This window comes from Scardinius erythrophthalmus (genome assembly GCF_964197995.2).
Source record: "Scardinius erythrophthalmus genome assembly, chromosome: 11".
Taxonomy (NCBI): Eukaryota; Metazoa; Chordata; class Actinopteri; order Cypriniformes; family Leuciscidae; genus Scardinius; species Scardinius erythrophthalmus.
Genome location: NC_138231.1, coordinates 41,904,286 through 41,918,521, shown reverse-complemented (window position 1 = coordinate 41,918,521; position 14,236 = coordinate 41,904,286). Strand labels below are relative to the sequence as shown.

General features: G+C 36.2%; 1 protein-coding gene across 2 annotated transcripts in view; it reads right to left on the bottom strand.

Moving 5' to 3' along the window:
- Window positions 1–1,269: 1,269 nt before the first annotated feature.
- The window catches only part of kcnk2b (potassium channel, subfamily K, member 2b), a gene marked incomplete at its 3' end in the record, with an annotated part of 60,135 nt that continues 47,168 nt past the window's right edge, over window positions 1,270–14,236 (bottom strand). Inside the window, exons 5-7 of one of the 2 annotated variants that reach the window (XM_081378240.1) lie at window positions 4,361–4,583; window positions 4,137–4,276; window positions 1,270–1,855 (exon numbers count right to left, since the gene is read on the bottom strand). In XM_081378240.1, coding sequence (XP_081234366.1) covers window positions 1,529–1,855; window positions 4,137–4,276; window positions 4,361–4,583 — 690 coding nt within the window. The remainder of the gene's footprint in view (window positions 1,856–4,136; window positions 4,277–4,360; window positions 4,584–14,236) is intronic. The other variant, XM_081378239.1, reaches the window with a different exon arrangement.

Here is a 14,236-nt window from a genome sequence, read left to right as displayed (position 1 = left end):
GTGTGAGAGTAAGTGGAGATTATTGTGCTTAGTGTAAAAGTTTGTCTTAATTAATTGTTTAAATAGTGGGTGGAGGGATTAGAGAATTCAACACACTGAAGAAGTCCTGCGAGCCGTAACGTCTGTTATATTATTCCCCTGTAAAATAAAGTGACTAAAAGGATTTTTAATTTTGAGTACGGATCACAGCTATATTCTTGAAGTAATTAAATAGATTAACACACAAAATCAGAATACAAGACATGAGACGAGAGAGCGTGGTGTAAATGACTCTGTGGAACCATAACAATTATGGTGAAATAGAGAAATTTACACATACAGTAAATAAATTGCCACAAGTGCATAATTTTGTTTTATTGTTATACTTCAGGGAAGTTAGTTCCCTGATCATCTATTTTAAAAAAACAACTTATTACACTGGCTGTTCGTGGCCATTTTTGAAAGGCAGGGAACAATACATGTGTTGTGACCCTTTTTAGAAAAGCTTAAAGAAATAGTTGACTTCAAAATTAAAATTCTGTCATCTTTTACTCAACCTCAAGTTGTGTCAAGCCTGTATACATTTCTTTCTTCAAAATATCTTCTTCTTTGTTCAACAGAAGAATGTCGGTAACCAGACAGTTGATGGACCCCAATGACTTCCATAGTAGATTGTACGATGGAAGTTAATGGGGTCAACAACTGTTTGGAAATTCATACAAGTTTGAAACAACTTGAGGGTGAGTAAATGATGACAGAATTTTCATTTTGAAGTGAACAATTGCTTTAAGAATGTTAAAAAAATGTCTCCCACTAGTAATGATGGCATTGTGGTGGTGTTCATGTGTACTAATCTCATAAATACGATCATTTTAACATGACTGAGGGCAGGACTGTTATAATCACATTCACTTACCTTTTTTCTGTGCATCTGGTCATGGACGGTTGGGAACGTTCAACTTATGATGTCAATGAATTTCCTCACTCCCTCGCTGCAGTGTATGCCTGCAGTTGGGACAGAGTAATACAAAAGACTTGTGTGATGTTGTGCCTTCATTATGTGCTGGGCTTTGCAGACATTGTCTTGGAGTGTGGTAGACTTGAGAGAGCTCTCTGTTTCCATTGCAGGTGCTCGGCTGCCTCATGCAGTGCCGGAATGCTGACATCCAGTAAATGCCACGTAAATGCTGTCTATACTGACTATTCTTGCAGAAGAATGATAATAAAAAAAAAAAAAAAAAAAAACCTTTCATGCATTTTAGAGCTATCCAAAAAAAAGGGGCAGCACTTGTGAAGCATCTACAGTATATTAATATGTAACTATAATCATATATATTACAAATTATTTAATCAGAATACATGGCTATTTTTGCATGGCCATCAATGGAGAACAATTCTGTTTGTCCACACAATGGTGTCATTCTATTTTCTTTACATACGATGTATGGTCTTGTCTTTGTCCTCTCATTTTTCCTTTTGTCTTATCCTTCCTTATAAATCCTATGTTTTTTGCTCTCACAGTTTGTCGGTGAATGCCTTTAGTTCCAGTTCATTTTGTTTGTATTGTACTGATATCTCGATTGTCAGCGTAATCCGGGATGAGCCCGTTGAGGTATAAGCTTCCGCTTCGTACAAATGTGTAGGGATACAACTCTTCTCTCTGATCTCCGAGGTTAACTGAATGTGCACGTTTCCCTGGTGTCATCTGCTGATTGATGGGTGGGCTGAGGTTTATTTCAGCGGACAGCTTGCGGTTGATCGATGCAGCACGCTGGAATTTGTCGTAAATGTCGACACTAAGTCGCCGACGAGTCTCCTTAAACTCAGCGGACACGTTAGCAGTCCATTCAGCGGCATGAGCTCGAAACTCTCCTACCTATGACAAAAAGAACAAGATTAATATTCTAAAAAACATTTGTAAAGGTTAGTGCGCCATAAGTCATGTCATGCCAGACCAGTATGTTTTTTTCTTCTTTTTTTTTCTGAAATACAAAAGGGGAATTTTTGAATATTTTTATACAATACCTCTATTTCCATACTGACACAGTGTCAAGCTCCAAAAAGGACAACAACAAAATAAAACAACATATGCAAATATATACCAACTATGCACTACATTCCAAGTCTTCTGAAAGCATGGTAGCTTTGTGTGAGAAACCGACAACAACTACATTCAGTAATTATATGCACATGTACAGTATATGGAAAAAATGTTAACTTTAGCTTAAAGCCAAATGCCATAGGTTCTCACATGCCTTAATCGAACACAATTTTAAATTTATAGAATGGAGAATGACATTTGAGAGCTGGACCGAAGGGGAATATTATCTGTCAGTAATGACTTAAATTACATTTTGGTCAGTTCTTTACACAAAGCTATCATATGACGTCAGAATAGTTAGTACATTAATTTAACTGTATGGATATTAATAATACATCTATGGCTCTTTTATAGTGTTGTTTTGCCCTTTTTAGGGCTTGACAGACATGCTGACTATGAACTGCCACTGGAAAAAAAGCAGTGCAAATATTTTTTAAATATAAATATATATTTCCTTTTGTGTTGATGTAAAAAAACATCATATGGGTCTGGAACAATTTGAGGGCGAATGATGAAAAGCAACGTGATATTTAATTTTGACAGTTGCTAGGAAAACTGGAGCTATATCTGATACCCTAATATAACCATAACCATAATATAAGTAAATAAAAAATGTTTGTGCTTTGTATTTAAGTATATATCATTTGTGACCCTGGACCACAAAACCAGTCACATGGGTAAATTTTATGAAATTGAGATTTATACATCAGATATTTATACATAAATAAGCTTTGCACTGATGTATGGTTTGTTAGGATATAAAAATATTTGGCCGAGATACAACTATTTGAAAATATGGAATCTGAGGGTTAAAAAAAAAACTAAACATTAACTTTAGCCGGATAATAACTTTATTCTACCACTGCTGTAAAGCCAAAACATTATCTGTTACTGTAATTTCCTATTATCACTGTAAAGCTGCTGTGAAACAATATTGTTAAAAGCGCTAAATAAATAAAGGTGACTTGACTTGACTAGAACCAAAAATACAAATTAATCTGAACGAAAGATGGTAGCACTTTATCTTACAGTCCTGTTCCCCATGTACATACTATGTATTTACTATAGTAATTGCAATAACTGGTTAATAACTAGGTATTAACCCTGAAACTACCCCTAAATCAAACCTTAACCCATGTTACCTTACATTACCCAGTACTTTGTTAGGCGTGTGACTCAACATTGATCATTGCATGATATTGTCATGAAAATAGAGGGTTTGAAAATATCCAAATAGAAAATAAAGGGATTGTTTCAACCCAATTAAAAGTGTCACAAGGTGTTTGTCATTATTCAACATGAAAAATAGATTAGTTAAGGATTTCGTTTGAAGCTTTAGGTTCTTTTTTAAAAGCAACCTATTTATTACTTCGCTTCCTTTGAAATCAAACAACTGTGATTTCGTTGCATCCCTGCATCAATAGGAAGATAATTACAATAATATAAAAAGTTCCAAGTGCAAAACCACTAATCACCATAACGGTGAGTTAAAAAAAAAAACCATTTTTGAAAAAAATAACATAAATTTATGAAGTCAGCTTATGTTCTCTCAAAGTTTTAAGTTGTATTGACAATTCAACATTTAGATGACTTTGGGAAATGAGTGAATGCAACTAGAGAAAGACAACTAAAAGATAACTAAGAAATTAGTAAAAAATCTATTAAGAATTTTCTTCACTTAAATTTTTATTTATTTTTTTGCTTGAAAAATGGCACTCAAACCAATCAAATAATACAAATTAAACTTTGGTTTTCGGAGTAAATAAGGCATAGTATGAGAATACTAGATTTTTACAATTAAGTAAGACATTAAGACATTAAGTAAAATTAACTAAAAAGTGTTAGTTAGAAAAACTGTTGCATTTTACAGTAAGTGCATGTATTGTAAAATAAAGTGCAACCTAAAAAGTCTTATGGGTTTGGAACAACATGAGGGAGAGTAAATGATGAAAGAATTGTTATTTTTGGGTGAACTGACTTTAAAGCATTGCATAGATTTGTGGGTGCAGATGTTGTTTGAAGGTGGCATCATTTATTGCATCACATGAGAACACACCTCCTCCTTTGTTTTCTTGGATATGACACGAAACCAGTCTCCAATCATACTGAGAACAGCGGCGAAATATGCTAAACCAATCAGGATCCAGAACCAGACCAGGGGCTTGTAATAGTCCAAGTACTCCAAATCAGAACCACCTGAACAAACGAGACACAATGCTAGAATCCTTTTTGAAAACAGCTGCAAACATGCAGTCATGCGTGTCCTGTGTTAATGCTCACCACTGCTCTCTTCATGGAGGCGTCGCTCACCCTCGCCCGCAACAAAATCTCCAAAGCCGATGGTTGTCAAAGTAATGACGACAAAGTAGATGGACTCCAGCGCACTCCAGCCCTCAATGTGTTTGAATATGACAGCCGGCAGAGTGACGAAGAGGAGACAACCAAAGAGAATGAAAAGAAAAGTAGAGATCACACGGATCTTGGTTTGACTCACGTTCCACTTCTGAGGAAAGAAAAAAAAAGCATGGATGGAAAGATGTAGGAGTTAATAGATGGATGGATGAATAAATAAATAAATATATAAAGGGTTAGTCAATCCATGGATGGACAGTTTGATTTGAAAGTCTGATAAACTAATTTGAAATACAATATGTGACCCGCGCTGGCAAAATAAGTCGCAATGGGCAAATTTGAAAAAAAAAAAAAAAAATTCTTGTAATTCCCATTCTCTATTAAACAACCTTTAAAATGATGTATGATTTTTTTGGAATCTCAACAAAAAAGTCGATAGAGTCCACAAAGTCAATTTTGAGAAAAATTGAGTTAAATATTTCTAAAGGTTCCTAAACAAAATCACCTAGCAAACATATACCTTACAATCCCTGGTAAAAAACACCAAGTCCAAACCAAAAATCTATAGGAATTTTTTTTTTCTGCAATAGTTTGATTAACATTAATGAAACACAGCCTATATATATTAAGATCTACGCATGGATCTGATATAAATGTTACACATCGGATGTTTTTCCTCATCAGGTAACCAAATGTTCATTTATGAACCTCACATTCGGATTGTCAGTCAGTGCAAGTAAGATCATTTTGTTTACATCAGCATGAAAAGATAAAGATAACGTAAAGAAACAAGACATGTCCAAGACTTTGATATCCTAGAGCTGATATATGACTGGGGCCTCCAAGGTCACAAAGAATTTATAATACTAATACACAGGTATGTAGCTTGTTGCAATAACTATTTGAAAGAAAAATACTAGGCGCATAAAAATGTATATGTGCCATTCTACTCTCTAAAAACTACAAATCCACTGCTCAATTTTCAAGTTATCAACTATTTCATTTGTTATCTAAAATTTCATTAATTAACCCAGAAATTACAATTAAAGTTGATATAATGATCAACATTATTATGTCAACAGAACTTTAAATAATGTTTGCACTTATTAGGTTTAATTCAATCATTTATAATTGAATGTACAACCATGCATTTATTTAAGTTGTAGTAATAGGTCCCCTGAATTTCTTTAGAGTGTAGTTGTTGGGCTAACTTTGTTGACCGGCAGCAATGAATAAATGGGGAGAGATAAAGCATTGAGAAGTGCCACGTGTGAGGAGGAGAGATGGCCAGATGGAATCAGGCCCAGGGTCCTCAGGGCGTGTGTGAATCAGCTGTTTGCCTGGTTTCTCTCAAGGTTTCGTTCTATCAGCAGATGGAGTTTTGGTTCCTTGCCACTGTCGCTCTTCGGCTTGCTCAGTGGTGGTTAAAATTCAATCACTCATTTTATTTCTAAAGCACATTTAAAAACAACACGAGCTGACCAAAGTGCTTTACAGACCCGAACTTACAACACATATAGACAAACACACCATAAAATAAAACGAAGCACTAAATAAACCACATGTAGCTAAGAACAGTTAAAAGCAGCAGAGAAGAGATGGGTCTTCAACCTAGATTTAAAACACTCAATGGAATCACAGGATTTAATGTGTAAAGGGAGACTATTCCAAAGACGCGGTGCTGCTACCGCAAAGGCACAATCTCCCTTAGTTTTTAACCGAGATTTTGGAACATTTAAAATAAAGCTTTGAGAGGATCTTAGTGGTCTAGCAGCAACATGATGCTGTAACAAACTAGAAATATATACAGGGGCAAGCCCATGTAAACCTTTAAAAAACATTAAAAGGACCTTGAATTGCACCCTACTCAACAGGGAGCCAGTGCAGAGCCAGCACCCGAGAGATACTGGAACATTTCCTGGTGCCAGTCAACAGTCTGGCCGCAGCATTCTGCACCAGTTGCAGCCATGAAAGCAACTTCTTAGACAACCCCAAATAAAGAAATTACAGTAATCCAATCTGGACTAAATGAATGCATGGATCACAGTTTCCATATCTTTGAAAGTCAGGAAGCCTTTCAATTTGGCAATCAGGGTTTCTGCAGGTTTAAGTAAGTCAAATTTAAGACCTTTTTAAGACATTTTAAGACCATAAAGATTGAAATTTAAGACCTACACAACACATTATCCAAGTTAGATAGATAGTTACCTCGGGATCATTAGAGTATCTATCTATCTTTCTATCTATCTATCTAGGATCATCTGATGTGTGTGTGAGAGAGAGAGGGAGAGGTAGATTTTTTTTTAATAGAAAATTGTACTTTTGCATATTATACTGTAAAAACACAATTATTGTTGATTTTAGTTGATCATAGTTGATCATAACTAGAGGAAATGATGAGATGATTAGTGACCAAAATGATCACAGTTATCACAGAATCCTGTTCAAAATGTACTAATACTACAAATGAAGTCAATTCAACAAGTTTTATGTTGAAAAACAGCAAAAAACAAATTGATTAGCATCAATATGCCCTTTTTGTTTACGTAAACATTAAAATACCTTTAAAAATGATGGCCAGATTTTGGTCAGAGCAACATGTTATCTACTAACATGTACAAGTTCAAATAAAGTTTTGACAAAAAAGGTTTTATACAAAGATAAACCTCATATTTCAACCTTTAAATAATTTTCAAAAAAGAGTCAAAAAAGATAAATTACTGACATTTACACATTAGCTTATATTTATTAGTAGTGTTTGGGTGCACCCCCATCCTTCATGCTGACTGAGCTTTCAATGTTATGGAAAGGGGTGATTGGTTGGTTCCTGTCACATGACCTGCTGTGCGTTTGCGGCATTCTGAAAAGTTTAGATTTTTTTCATCTCGTTGCGCCCAACCGCCATTAAACTCCGAAAGAAGAAGAAGAAGAATCTCGTTGCGTCTGGTAAAAAAATTCGCGGGTCGCTTCAATTATGAGCGCGCTTGCCGCGCGCCTAGATTTGAACAAACTTGAGCGCGCACAAGCCACGAACTATTGGTAGCACGCAAGCGACGTGTTGGAGACCCCTACTCTTTTGTAGGCTACAACTCGATACTTTTTTGCTACTTTGTAATAACTTTCTGCGGCCAGCGTTTCTGGAAATGAAAGAGGGTAAACACTTTTTAAGACCTGACTAAATGAAATTTAAGACCTAGGATGAAAATCTGGCCATTTTTAAGACTTTTTAAGGCCTTAAATTTAAAGTTCAGAATTTTAGACTTTTTAAGACTTTTTAAGACCCCGCGGAAACCCTGGCAATGCTCCTCAACTGAAAAAAGCTACCCTTAACCACAGCATTTGTATATCGAATTTCAGTTCGGAATCAAAAATCACACCAAGGCTCCACACCTGAGTATTAACATTAGAGGCTAAAGGGCCCAAGTCAAGTGCAATCTGATTTGCTAGCTTTGTTGGGCCAAAAATCACCACTTCGTATTTAGATTCGTTCAACTTAAGGAAACTTGATGCCATCCACAGCTTTATTTTGTCCAGACAGTTAAGCAAAACTGACCATTTCGAGATGTCATTCGATTTCAAAGGAAGATACAACTGGGTATCATCAGCATAACAATGGTATGCTACACCATACTTTTGACAGATTAATCCCAGAGGGAGCATATATAAGGAAAACAAGACAGGGCCGAGACACGAACCTTGAGGGATCGCAGAGATGATGGGACGAGTGGAAGGAAACAAGAGCTCCCTATTTCCACCGCAAAGGTTCTCCCCTGTAAATACGATGTAAACCACCTTAATACAATCCCCCTAATGCCCACCCACAGACTCAGACGCTCAAGGAGAATCCCATGATCCACTGTATCGAAGGCTACACTCAGATCCAGCAGCACTAAGGCAGCACAGTTCCCAGAATATACCTACAAAAGCCACTGGTCACCTTGAGAAGGGCAGTTTCAGTACTATGCTGAGGTCGGAAACCCGACTGGAATGTATTAAAAATATTGTTTTTATTCTAAAAAGTTGGTTAGGAACTACCTTCTCCAGCATTTTAGCTAAAAAAGGCCCCTTAGAAATAGGTCTATAATTGCAGACGGGTCTGAACTAGTTTTTTTTAAAAAAGAGGCTGCACAAGAGCGTGCTTAAAATATGATGGTACCCGCCCCTCTATAAGACAGTTAATATATGATAAATCATGATATGCTCAGTTGCGACATACATAGCATATGGAAGCATGAGGTACACAGTCCTAATAAAGTTTCTGCGGGTCAGTCTAGGTCAAAGTTAAAAAAAAAATGTTCTAGTCCTTCCTTGAGGTATATTTCTATGTATAACTGAAATGAATGTAAGTTCAATTCAATTAAATTCACTTTAATTTGTATAGCACTTTTCACAATACATATTGTTATAGAGCAGCTTTAAAGAAAATGCATGTCTACATTACAATTTAGTGATCTGTTATCAAAGGTGAGGTGACCGTCTAAGTTATGTTTTTCAGAAACGTACATATACAAATCACATATACAGCTAACAGTGTATTTATTTAAACAATGTATCAATTTAAGGCGGAAACAGTGAGCTCATTGAAGTAAAGAATACTTCTTGTTAACAAATGATTAGTATATATAGAACAATTTAGCATGGTTCTGCTCATTATGGGATCAAACCTTAGGTGTACCCAGAAATGAGAAGTAGAAATATCATTAAAATAATGTGTACACTCACATGAGACCAAGACTCCAGATATATCAGTCTTTTAAAAAAGCAGTTTCATTTTACATGGAGTTGGTCGCCTTATTGATGTCACATGACAAGTCATGTCATTTATTTAGTTACTGATAATAATAATAAAAGTAGTACTAATAATAATAGTAATAATAACAATAATGTGTACTATATGGAGCTATTAAAAACATAAGCTGATATGCTTTATGCTTTATAATGCAATAAACAAGCCATATCAGTGGAGCCAAAGTCAACAGCACAGTTCAAAGTGATAGAAAACAATAGCATGTGTGTGATGGAACAATATGATGTCCAAACAAGCAATCTCTGCTAGAGTGATGAAATAAACTGCAAAGACCCATAGCTTTCATGCCACAGATTATAAAAGGGAATAAAAAAAACAGACAATAAAAGCTTTAGAATCAAGATCCAACTCTAGACACACAGCAGTAACAGTTGCTAAATGTATCTTTAACACACAGCCACTGCCGACGAGAGTATGAGCATGTACCAGTAGCCAATATTTGCCGCATTAAGACCTTAAAAAATTAAACAGGTCATAAAGCATCATCATACACCCATTCAAAAAGACAAATGTAACCGTTTATAATGTTTATTCAGCCTCAAACCAAAGTGGCATGCCATGTCCAAATGCAGGTAAATGTTTATTTAACAAGAACAAGATCAAAACAAAATGAGAACCAGAAAACAGAAAAACACACTAGAGCTTATACAAAGAGGGTAACGAGGCATAGGTAAGAATAATCAAAGAGCAATGAGGGAACAGAAAACTGGGGCTGAATCTGAAATAACCCCTATGCCCTCATAATAGGGCATTATTTGAGGGGACATCCATTTGTAGTGGTGTCCGAAACCAGAGTGGACGTTATCAAGTGCACTCATTCAATCCCACATTGCACCGCAATAACGAGTGTACAGCCAACGTACACTCAACAACCGTCCGAATTCGCTCCCTCGTTTTTATTCAGTTCAAGTGAACTGTATTAGTGGACTAATGTAGGGAACAGGGATTGAGGGTTTACAGGTCGATTTTGGATTCAGCCAGGGACTAGACAAAAATACAAATAAAAAATCTACAAAACTACAATACAGACACAAGACAAATTGACCTTAAAACAGATAAATAACTGAAAGTCCAAATAGACAAACAAGTTGCTAATAAGCCTCGTTGATATCCACCATTTTGTCCATCAAACCTAGAGAACTTTCTGGAACATACTTTGCAATATTCCCAAAATTATGGCAAAAATATGTTTTACATGTAATTTTGATATTACGTATAGAGGTTAGCGAATGTGCAGGTAGCACAAACAATTAATCTAGCACATTTTGAATGATCGCTCAAAAGCAAAAAAAATCTGTATTTGAGCAAAAGGAAGAAAAAATAGAATAGTGCAGTGCTTCTCAAACCTGTCCTGGGGACCCCCACCACTGCACGTTTTGGATGTCTTCACCCTCTAACACGCCTGATTCAACTCATCAGCTCATTAGTACAGATCGCAAGACTTGAATTGGGTGTGTTCAATGAGACATACAAAATGAGCAGTGGTGGGGGTTTGCAGGCAGTGTTTGCACTTTAAGGTATCTTATGAAACAGCGTTATGGTTTAATGATCTACAACAAAATAGAGTGAGCTTTAGTGAAAACTAAGCGAATATTTAATTACTACAATAGTAATTTCTAGCTTGAAATGACATCAAAAGTGGAAAACGTTGGTCAAAAATTTACATTTACACACAAAAACTCATTGACTTCAATAGTAGGAAAAAAATATACCATGGAAGTCAATGAGACCAGAAACTGTCTGGTTACTGACATTCTTCTAAATATCTTCCTTTCTGTTCAGCAGAAGAAAGAAATTCATACAGGTTTGAAACAACATGAGGGTGAATACATGATGACAATTTTCATTTTAAAGTGGAGTATCCCTTTAAGCAGTTTATTTAATCTCAAGTCTCAATGAAATACTGACATTTTCTATTTCTCTCTTATACACTCTTTCTCTCTTATATATATATTTCTCTTTTTTACCTGGATGTGGCATTTGGATGATTCGTGGTATTTTATGGCTTCCAGTTTTACGTTTTTAGTCCCAACAATGAAACTATTAGGCCCTGTTTACACGAGAACGCTTGCGGGTGAAAACGTAAAAATATTTGATCAGATGTGCCTTTCGTTTAGACGGCGACGGCGTTTTTGGGGCTTAAAAACGCAAAAAAGTGAAACCACCCTTCAGAGTGGAAATCTTAAAAACGCTCCACCGTCGCGTTCCCGTCGGTAAGTTCACACCGGACGCGAATAGTGCGTCAGGCGCGAGTGATTTCAATGTTAAGTTAATGCAAAGATGTTTTCTCTGCAGACCTCTTAACCAGCAGCTCTTAACGCCTGCGATGTAACGCCACATTTTTTTTTGAAAGTGTGCCTCCTCTAAAAGTGTCCCCCGTCTGTGTGAAACAGTATGCTATTTTTATTTACCCGCCATGGTGGCCGGTAGGTGAAGCGAGTTTACCCGCCACAACACAAAATCACCCGCATTTGGCTGGTGGCGGGTGCTAATTTCCATCCCTGCTGGTTAGTGCCAGCAGATTGCATTGACAAAATCCTCGAGCCAGAAGATGCATTCACTTTACATTTTAGAGTGAGTGAAATGTACAAAGACAAGACCAACAGCCTTTACATGCATTTTTTATATATATTTTTTAATAATAAAAGCTGTCAACAAATGCTTTTAGTTAGAGACCGGTGATAGCCTTGCAGTTTTTAGGGATCTCAACCAGTTGTACATGTCAGCAATGGAAAGTGTAATCAAGCCGTTGATTACGTGTTTTCCGTATGAATGATGAACAACTCAGGGAATTAGACCTAAAATCCTCTAGTATATACCTTGCACTTAAAGATGCTAACTTGGGGACCACATTTAGTCAGAAGTTGGAGGCAAATGCTCTGTCACTTGAAAAAAGCAGGTGGTCTTAACATGCTTAACACGAAACAACTGCTTACAGGATTTAGCACTTGGTGCAAATAAAATCCTCACTCTACCCTTAACCAACACTTAAGTTGAAAGACCATTTTCTCAAGTCACTGCTAAGAGATGACACCAGAATTTGAATGGGATTGCCGCTCCTTTCGATGTGCGTTCATGGCTGGCATGGAAGGGATGGACATTGGCTACTTTTCATCCTCCCCAACAGCTGCCAAATATTGCTCGCTGTAAAGGGACTTAAAGACGTGAAATATTATTTCCAAGCATTTATATTGTCCCGCCGAGCAAGATGAGGCATGGTATACAATTTCTGCTAATAATCTCAGATATTGTAACGTAGGGCCAAGCAGGAACAGAATGAGCCCACCAAACATTTCAGCCAAGAAGGACAAGACTTGGCAAGGAACACTGGGGTTTAAATGCAGAAGGGGTAGGCAAACAAGACACACCTGGGAATAATAACAGAACTAATCATCAAGAACTACAAAACATGGCACAGAACGGGAAGACATAAAAGCTGTTAATATCTAATATCTGTTCATATTTAATATGAGTTGAAATGAAGTTGCTTCTGGTACCGGCATGGCGCCAGTGTTTGGCTTCGCCGCTGCGGCTGGAGGTTCGTCACGACTCCTCGTTTTATTTGTTTAGAATTTTGCCAAAGGTATTCTGGTGGTGGTTTTGAAAGTGATAAATGACACTTTAAAAACACTTTAAAGACGTCTAACTGCATGCTTTATGCAAATCATTTCCACAGGGGAAAGAAGGGTGGACAAACAGACATTTGACATTTGCAACAAGGTTAAGCTCCGGAGAGCAATCCTTCACTTCAAGGTTCCTTCGTCTAAGTGTTCCAGATTGTTAAGAACCTTCTGCACCTACTTCAGGGCCTCATCTGCGTAATCCAGATTTTAGGACTATTTGGTGCTCCAGGAGATCAGCATCCCATGAAGCTTCGTGTTCAAGGCTGTTGAAACTGATTCCGGCTCCTTTCCCCACTGCATTGTCACCTAGCACAACCAGTGGAAGATGTCACCGCAATCGGACTGCTCACTCGACAACGTGGAACGTAAATGTCACTTTACCAAACCTCTTTCCAGAGACCTTGGCATTGTTGTTTATTATCAGTATATGATTTTCTAATTTACATTAGAGGTAATATAGCTGATAATAGTTAATAACAAATGATCTTTCATTTATTTGTTTGATGCATAAAAAGTTTCTTCACCTAATTCATTTCAGAGAAAAAACAGTTTATCTTTCCATTAGATAACATAAGACTTCTGTAGCCACACTCAAATTAATCACTTGTATTTTATGCATCTCATGCACTTTATTCCTTTATCATTCATGGTATTCATTTAGTAGTTGTGTTAGTTATTCTTGTTTGTCTTTTGTTATATATTTTAATATTGTAATACATATTTTCCCACCGAATCCCGAAATGAAAGCAGAATATTAGCAACATTATACAACATAAAAAATTGTATATTTTAAATATTTGTTTATTGGCATCTTTATACTAAGTGGAATGAATGAAGGCCAGTATCTCCAATACCAATACTGCTACTTATGTCTTTATTAAGTGGATTGTTTCTTAATTTTTGGAAATAAAATAAGAAATCATATATATAATAGAACATTATACTTTTTGAAAAAAACATTATTATTATTATTATTATTTAACATTTAATAGGCTTAAACATTTTATAACATTTATAAAATTAGGTGAACTTTATAATAATAATCATAAAAGCCCATTTAAGAAATGCCACAACATATGTCTTTGTTGTATATAGTGTATAAACTGATTAGCCACAACATTAAAACCACTGACAGGTGAAGAGAATAACCTTGATTATAGTATTACAATGGCACCTGTCAAGGAGTAGGATATAGCAGCAAGTGAACAGTTTTTTTTTTTTTTTTTGTAGAATTGAATGTGTTGGAAGCAAGAAAAATGGGCAAGCGAAAAGATCTGAGTAACTTTGAGATCTGCTGCTAATGTCTTAGTGCCAGATACCACAAGACACAATATTAGGCAGATGGTTTTAATGTTGTGGTTGATCAGTGTGTAT